Source organism: Protomyctophum parallelum (assembly GCF_964188405.1).
Source record: "Protomyctophum parallelum genome assembly, chromosome: 21".
Classification (NCBI taxonomy): Eukaryota; Metazoa; Chordata; class Actinopteri; order Myctophiformes; family Myctophidae; genus Protomyctophum; species Protomyctophum parallelum.
In genome coordinates this window covers 13,659,673-13,668,930 of record NC_139713.1, presented here as the reverse complement: position 1 = coordinate 13,668,930, position 9,258 = coordinate 13,659,673, and the positions used below count along the sequence as shown (strand labels likewise).

Here is a 9,258-nt window from a genome sequence, read left to right as displayed (position 1 = left end):
TAAGTCCTGGGGGGGGGCGTGGCCGACTGTCACCACTTGACAGGTGTGGTAGCAGGAGACAGACGCCAGGCAGACGTGGAGAGGAGATCAGAGGAGAGGAGAGTAACGTCGAAGAAGAAGAGAGGGGGGAGCGAATCGTAAGGAGAAAGGCGAATACAGGTGGGTTGAAAAAACGTATTCGCTGATTTCACACGAGAGGCTTTTATTGCCTGAGTGATTCATCATTTGACCTCAAAAGACCTATACGAAGGTAAATATTCACATGTTTGGATTAGAAGCAGATTTAAGTGCTGCGCCACGAGCTTGTAGATCAGCTTTTTTTTTAATGTGGTGCAAATCTTTGAATATATATATTCTTTCAGAGCGAACGTTTTCAATTCGAATCTTTGCTTCTGGGAGGGGGGGGGGGGGGGGTGCCTGGAACATACATATTTTCAAAAGGGGGTCGTGGCGGGCCAATTACAGATAATCTTTGGGGTCCTTGACATTAAATAGTTTGAGAACCACTGACTGATATAGAAACAGGTAGGCCTATGTCAACAACAAAAAAATTACGTCAGGTCTAAATCTCAGGTCTAAATGGGTTAAATCATTATTTAGACTTCTCTGACCCTCGAGAATATCATATACTGTACATCCAGTTGTGTGTGTGGATGTGCTGATGTCTGTCATGTCTGTCATGTGTTCTATTGTTCTTGTTCCTGCCTGCTTCTGTGATTTGTGTCCTGTAATGTATCTTTTGTAATGTATTGTGTATATTGTATGTATCTTGAACGGTGACGTCATGGACGCAAAACAAATGTCAGTGCAAGCTGACAATATAGTCGTACCGTATGGCTATCGTGTCGTATCATCTGCTGTTTGAACTCACTGTTACTGTACGTGTGTATAACCGACAGATCTGGAGCAAAAGAGTGAGATATAAAGGAGATATTGAGAAGAGAGGGAGAGAGGGGGTGATGGCAGAGGCGCCAAAGATTGAACTCTTCATCAAGGTAAGAACTACAATGCGCAATAGAGAACTTATAACTTTGGACCTAATGCTGCACGTATGTATCTTGAGAAGAGAAGGTCAATGTGTCTATGCAAGGCACATCACTGACCGCAATGTTCTTCTCTATATTTACATTGCATTTCCAATAAGTCGGGTTGATTATGATTCATAATCAGTAGCATACGATACAGAATCATTTCTAGACAATGTTGCAATTATTGTAAGTGTGTGGTGTAAAAAAGTGACGGTGGCTTGAATGAAGATCTCTCCCTCCAGTGCTACCTATAAAGTAAAAAAGTTATATTCAAAAAGTGATTGTATAAGTCTGTCAACAATGTATGTAATATTCTTGTTTCCTATATAACTGTGATTTTGTATATCCTTTCTGTAATGTCCACGCCCACAATCAGGTGATGTCACCAATTAGTAATTCTCAGCACCTGAGCTGTATTGTTTTGGAGCTCTTTAAGAGCAAGCTCTTTGTCTGTGAAAAACCATAGCACTGATGAAGGTCTTGCTTTTTAATTGCACAGCATGATAAAATAAAAGACAAAATATTTGTCTAAGTCTCAGTCTAAGGAGTTTTACTTATTTTTCTATACGGTGTGAGCAAGTCTTTTCCTGTCAAAGTTTCCCTTATGTTTTTGAGACCACCGCTATACCGTAGTCAAGTTTGAAGAAAAAAGGGACGAAGAAAGGCGCAACAGTTTTCTCAGTGCTTCAGTGAAGGAGTATTGGAAATGTACTTTCGTGCATTTCTTGCACTGACCGTGTGAAAAAGCCACGTCAGGTCAGTATAGCAGAAGCTGAAAAGAGGCTTGTCCAGTTTGTAGACATGTGCTTTGTTTACACCATTGCAGAAACTGTCAACACTTCCTGACATTCCAGTGACTCACTGCTATTGGATTGTGGAGAATATACATCATCTTTTTTTTTTTTATACTGTTTTTATTAGGCATAAGAATATTATCGACAATGATAATGAGTAGTTCTGTTAAATAAAATGAAAAAAAAAAATAACAGGCAATGTAAATGTTCCACATACAATACATAATAAAAAAGACATAAATGTGATAAACATGAAAAAACAAAAAACAGTTAAACAATGACAAGTGTGAACAGACAAACAAAACAGACAACAGGACAGACACTCTTGCTCTCAAACTTTCCCAACATTGTTGTTGTAAATTAAGTGAATTACAGGCATTCTTTTTTTAAATGAGAAAAAATTAAATAGAGAAAAAACACTCAGTTCCTTTTTTTTCACTCCAATTTTCTAATATACATCATCTTTAACGCTGTATTAGAGCCTATATACACAGCGTACAAATACATGTTTTATTTAAAGATGTTAATAATAACGAATAAAAACATAGTTTTAACCAATCTGAAAAAAGAAAAACTAATACTAGTACCTGATACTGATAAGAGCAATATCTTAGCCAGTCAAGCAGGGATTGCCACGTATAGTTGTCTAGACTATGGTTTGAATCCCAGTTAGGACATAAAGATACAGATTGCAGCTTTAGTGTAAATCTTATGATTAAAATGCCTGTGTAAAACACCTTTTGGTGTTATGTTATACTTTAGCTATTGAAAAATAGCAGATCTACAAGCTACGAGCTTGTAGCTTGTAGGTCTAGCTTGTAGGTCTGCTATTTTAGAACAATTGTTAAAGTGTGGTGCAAATCTTTGAATATATAGTCTTTCAGAGCGAACATTTTTAACTCAAATCTTTGCTTCTGGGGGGGTCCCTGGAACAACATATTTTCAGATGGTGGGTCGGTGGCAAATTACATAAATTCTTTGGGGGTCCTTGGCATGAAATATTGAGCACCACTGATATAGGAACATAGGTATTTCAGAAAACTTTCAGGTAGAAGACATTTTTTAATTTCGACGTCAGGCTAAATGGGTTAACCACATGAAACCTCTATCGGCATGTCATAATAGGTGAACAAACATTCAGCAAAAATAGGTGAACATGTGGTGAAAATATCAGATCTACAAGCTATAGGTATATAGCCTAGCAATTGTTCCCCTGTTGCTGCATGGGAACCGATGTGGTCGAACATTGTTGTCTTTATCATGGGTCAAATTAAAGTAATTAAGTCGCACCAAGGCTGCTATTATATATATTTTTAAATATATTTTTTATCCCACGATTTTGTAACCCATTTTTCACCCCTGTGTCAATCATCTAATGTGATCCTGGGCTCTACACACCCTCCACCAACCTAGTCCCCCATATATGGGGGACAAGGGGAGAGCAACGGACTTGAACTCATGCTTCAAGGCTGCTATTATAGCAAATATCTGAACATTGAACGCATTATTCTTTTCCCCTCTTCCCGTGTGTGTGTGTCGTGTGTGTGTGTGTGTGTGTGTGTGTGTGTGTGTGTGTGTGTGTGTGTGCTCGTGCGCACACAGGCCAGTGATGATGGCGAGAGTGTGGGAAACTGTGCATTCTGCCAGAGACTGTTCATGATTCTCTGGTTGAAAGGAGCGAACTTCACCCTCACCACTGTGGACATGAAGAGGTGAGTGGTGTATCTTTGTCTTGTATCACATTTAAACTGTCGTCTGTCAGAAAGAAAATGTCACTTTATTCTTTATTCTTTATTCGGATCCCCATTGGCTTCCACAAAGTGGTCGCTGTGGGGTCTTCCTGGGGTCCACACAAACATGTATACAATAAAAACAGGTAATTGAAATCTAAAACAGACAAAATCTAGTTATCAGCTAAAACAGTGAAGTTGCTCTGCATTTAACAAACAACAATGACCAGTAGCAAATACAGTGTTTACACAAAAATAAATAAATACAATAGGAATATACAAAAAATAGAAGAAACAAAAAAACGTATATAATATCTGTTCATGAAAGAAGTGCGGTATGTTGTTCCAAATAACATTATGCATGTTCAAACTTAACATGCCCCCTGCCCTCTCTACCTGACTCAAGGTTGGACATTTATTATTGATCAAGTTTGGCATGTAAAATAATAATAATAATAAAAAAATATATACACACGTAGTATATATATATATTTATAGTACGTTTTGTTTCTCTTGTAAAGGGCTCCAGAGGTCCTGAAAGACCTGGCACCAGGTTCTCAGCCGCCCTTCCTCATCTTCGATGACGAAGTGCGCACGGACACTAACAAGATTGAGGAGTTCCTGGAGGAAGCCCTGGCTCCGCCACAGTGAGCACGCGCACGCACGCACGCACGCACGCACGCACGCACGCACGCACGCATATACAGACACGTACAGTACAGGCTGATTTGCCAAAAGCAACAAAAAACTGTTAATTCTCCACTGGTGTAGGTTTCCAAAGATGTCCTGTCGATACAAGGAGTCCAATGGAGCCGGCGATGACATCTTCCATAAATTCTCAGCATACATCAAGAATCCCAATCCTGGACTCAATGACAGTAAGGCTGCTATATTACTTTCCTTGCTATAGGCCATGGATCATGGATGGCCATCTAAATCAATAGTTATCACACTTTCAAGATTCTACAAAAACAAGTTCAAGAATGGCAAGCTAGCAGCACGTATGGCAAGATGTTTCTTTTTAATGGGTTAAGAAAAGACGTTTTTATTTACTTCAGACTCAAACCAGACATTTGACTCAGTAAAACCCCTGCACCAGGAGCTTATTCATAGCGCAATGCCCCTTTAAATTGATCAATATATCACCATGCCAATTATAGTTTAGCATACTATACCAAGTTCTGCCCTTCTGTAGTGTTTATTTGGCATAAATCTTTCAATCTGAAAAGGAAATAAAGGACTTGTGACTTTACTTACTTGGACATGTGTGGGGAGACTTGAGAAGAAACAGCTCGTGCTGGATATACCTACCAAATGGACCCTTATGGAGTGTACAAATGGAACCAAATGGACCCTAATGGGTCCATTTGGTTCCATTTAGTACACACTCAGAGTTCAATTATTGGGGTCTCAGAGATAGAAATGGTCCGTAGCCAGCCTAATGCATGTCCAACTGGGGGGGTCCTTGAAATTAAACGGGTTGAGAATCACTGCTAGACACATACAAATCTTCTCTCATGGGGGTCCCTGGCATATCTTTTCACGGGGGGTCCGCACTCTGCAGGGTAATTATAGTGTCAATTTGGGGGTCCTTGACATGAAAACGTTTGGGAGCCACTGGTATGGACTATGGGTATAAGGAACAAAGATTGGAGTTTTGGCTGCTTGGGAGAATGTGAGTTTAAATACCTTCCAGGTGACCCCACAATACATTTAGACTTAAAGTAGGCTACTCGACGCTCAATAAAAAACAAAACAATATAACCCATTTAGACCTGAGGACGATTCTACAATTGTCTTCTAAATCCTGACAGTTTTATGAAATGTTTCTATGTCAGTCGTTCATGTCAAGGAGCTCCTGCAGAATTATCTGTATTTGGCCACGGCCGACCCAATCTCAAAACATGTTGTTCCAGGGATGCCCCCCCATGCAGAAGCAAATATTTGAGTTAAGAAAAACGCTTCTTTTTTTACGATTTTGTTTTTTAACGATTTTCCAAAAATAGCAGACCTACAAGCTCGAGCTTGTAGATCTGCTATTTTTCAATTGCCAAAGCATAACATAACGCTATAAACACCGAAAGGGTCTAGAATGTGATTTTGTGTACCTTTTTTTGTCATTCAGTGCTCGAGAAGAAGTTCCTCAAGAGCTTGATGAAGTTGGACCAGTACCTGCTGACCCCTCTCCCGTACGAGCTGGACCAGAGCCCAGACGCCAGCCAGTCCACTCGGCACTATCTGGACGGGAACTCCCTGTCCCTGGCCGACTGTAACCTGCTTCCTAAGATCAACATAGTGAAGGTTAGCGCCCGATATGACACATTCTGCCAATCCGGGGCGAAACTAGTACTTGCTCGCTCTGCTTGCGCAAGTAATAATAAGGGTAATAATAATCACACCTGTGTGAAGTGAGTGGCGCTCCTATCATCGTACATCATCTCATTCCGGCCTATCACAATTTGCGTCCTCACTTTTGTCTTTACGTAAATGTTTGTGTTTACACAGACACTCAAACATGGCCATTCATTATCGGTGGCATTCAATGACTGTGTTTGGACAATGTTTGTGTTCACACGCGCCCTGAAAGCTGGACATAGGAGGGGCTAGCACCCGTGTTGTTTTCGTCGACTAATACTATGACGAAAAATGGTCGTCGACTACCTTTTTTCACTGACGAAAACGACATAAAAACGACTAAAACTATGACTAAATGTACTGTTGATTTTGTCAACAAATAAAAACCATACTAAAATGTCAGGGATAGACAAAAGAGGTTGAGTATAAGTCATTAGTGTGGTTGCAACCACACTATAGTTATTGTCACACTTTTGTATTATTCTTCTTCCGGTGTAACCTACCTAACTTCCGCTGTGATTGGCCGAGCTTTGCATAACGTTTGTAATTGTAGTAGCTAATTGTCTGTTGTTTTTTTACACTTGGCTGGATGCTGAAAATAGCAGATCTACAAGCTTGTAGATCGGCTATTCTCAGCAAGTATGAAATCAGCCATTACGACGGCACCGAGGCCCGCCAAAATACATTTTAGTAGACTAAATCACCTGTAGATTTAGTCGGCTAAAATATTATGATATTTAGTCGACTAAAACTAGACTAACACTAAAACATTCCGGGTGACTAAAGTGTGAAAACTATTCAAGAGAGGCTGTATTTTGCGTGTCTTAAGTACCAGGTCTTATTCCCTAACTTAAAGTAAACTAAAGACCTGATCACGCCTCCAGGTCTTTAGTTTACTCAAGTTAGGGAATAAGACCTGGTACTTAAAAGACACGCAAAATACAGCCCCATATGACTAAAACTAAAATAGAAATTTGCTGCCCAAAAAAACAACACTGGCTATATAGCACCCTTTCAAGAATACAGATTTTCTTTTCCAATTGTTTGTCGTGCTTTCCTCCAGGTGGTGTGCAAGAAGTACCGCGACTTTGCCATTCCGGACGCCCTGACTGGTCTCAGTGGTCTGACTCGCTACCTGAAGAAGGCATACGAGCAAGACGAGTTCCGTCACACCTGCCCCAATGACTCTGAGATCCTCCTGGCCTACCACTCTGTGGCCAAGTACCTCAACAAGTAAACCCAGAGATCTGACCTGAGATCAGATTCTAAAGATGTCTTCTACGTCCTGACAGTTTTCTGAAAAAGCCATGTTTCTGTGTCAGTCGTTCTTCGATTTAAAAAAAAATAGCAGACCTACAAGCTCGTAGCGTGCCACTCTATGAGCTTGTAGATCTGCTATTTTTCAATAGCTAAAGCATAACATAATGCTAACACCAAAAGGGGTTCCCGCCCAATCCCCATTAGTCTACATACACCATAGTGGAGACTATTCTTCCAGGCAACAAAAAAAACCCCATCACAATACAAATCATAAAATGCAGTACAGTCTAACAGCATGATCCATGTTTGTGAACAAACACACAAACCTATAACGAACAAACCTTATAACAGTAAAATTAAAAGAAAAAAGAAAGAAAAAACTGATTTGTCAGTCCGAACCCCCCCCCCCCCCATAATAACCTAATTTAATATAATTTCCTTTCTGACTATATTGCTGCCTTGAGTTTCCTTTTGAAACCAAATGTAGGTCTATTTCTTCAAATGTGGGGGGAGCGCACGCCAGTATGCAATGGCTCTGTATACATGACCATTTAGTGCATGTCTAGTATTGTAATCATGTCTTTGCAGGTAACAGCTGTAGAAACAACCTGAAGGGCTTCTGTGAGTGAAGAATGCACATTCCTTGTGATCATGGAAGTGTGAGAGATCATGGAAAATGAGGAGTGAGTGCAGAGAATAACAAAAACAGGGTAGAAGAGGGACGATTAAATTGTTTAACATATTTACATGTTTGTTTGTGTGATTGATTAACATAAGTAATGGTGTGTGTCTCTATGTGTTTGTGTATTGGGTTATAACCTATAGCTGACAAATGCAGCTAAAATGATGCCCAAATTGTTTGTATCTGGATTTCTTATTCTACCCCTTAAAAGAGAGAGGAAGCACTGTAAAGGAAATGCCAGCTAATATTTGTTTTATGTCTCTGTGTGAATGTGCGTATAATTTGAATAAAGTGAATCTTATATGTATGTAACTGCTAATTATCAGATTTGTGTATTGATACACAAAAGATTTGTGTTTTTTTAGTGTTTTAAAACTGTCTCAGTGCCACATGACGCCTTTGGACGCCTCCCCCTGGTGGCCAAGAGTGCCAATGGCGCCTTTGGACGCCTTTTTGAAGAAAAAAAAAGGAAAAAAATCGAAAGTTCCTCTAAGATGGTGTGCAGGTGATGATATGCACATTACATGCACAATGTAATTACAATTTCTTTCTTTTATTTATAATGGGCTTCGGTGGCAACGAGGGCCAAAACTGGTGTCCACCAGGTGGCACTGAATTTAAGAAGGATTTGGAAGCTAGTTATGAAATGTAAGAGAATTATGGCAACGCATATATATAGCGTAGCCTGTGGAATAATGTAGAGGGTATGCGCATGCATAAAGTGAATGGCAGATCGAGTGGCAAATCGAGTGGCAAAGTGAGTGACAAAGTGAGTTTAATGTTGATTAAAGTAATTTAATGCAATCAAATATGACTTTTCTGTTTGGATGTACGGTCTGTCAAGTCCAGAAAGTAGTGCCACTCAGTATAGGCATTTCCGCATAACTTCCTGGTATGATGATGATGTCACGTGCATACCCTCTATTTAGACTAATCTGCTCAGCTACCTTTTGCTTTTGTATGACTTTTCATTGAGAGTCTGCCTGTTTATCAAATAATAATATCTTTTGGATGGACACAATCCAATCTTATATTGTTTTGATATTTTTGCCGTGTATAATTCTTGCTCCAAGTAATCACAAGGAATCAGAGTTGAACATGTACTTACTGATGGACAATTGGACAATTGCTTGCCTCTCATGATTAAATCAGTACGCCTAATAAAGGTTGATATGGTAGGTAATGCTGAATGTGCTTAATCTGATCTGAAAATCAGGAATTGAGGGGAGAGAGGAGCTAAAGTAGAAGAGATATCATGGTGAGGCTTGGCTTTTGCTCCTGGTCAATTCATGGATATGGAGGATAATGTTTATTTTTAATTATTTATTTACCCAGGGAAGTAGCTGAGCACAGGTGCTCATTTTCAGCAACACCCTGCACATAGAAACACAGACACACAGACACACACA

At 39.8% G+C, this 9,258-nt stretch overlaps 1 protein-coding gene across 1 annotated transcript; it reads left to right on the top strand.

The window, feature by feature from the left end:
* The first annotated feature begins 901 nt into the window (after positions 1–901).
* On the top strand, positions 902–7,153 carry clic3 (chloride intracellular channel 3). The gene is made up of 6 exons (XM_083793913.1): positions 902–995; positions 3,425–3,534; positions 4,074–4,199; positions 4,324–4,430; positions 5,678–5,853; positions 6,971–7,153. The coding sequence occupies exons 1-6, from the start codon at positions 960–962 to the stop codon at positions 7,142–7,144; spliced, it is 729 nt and encodes a 242-aa protein (XP_083650039.1). The 5' UTR covers positions 902–959; the 3' UTR covers positions 7,145–7,153.
* Positions 7,154–9,258: the final 2,105 nt, after the last annotated feature.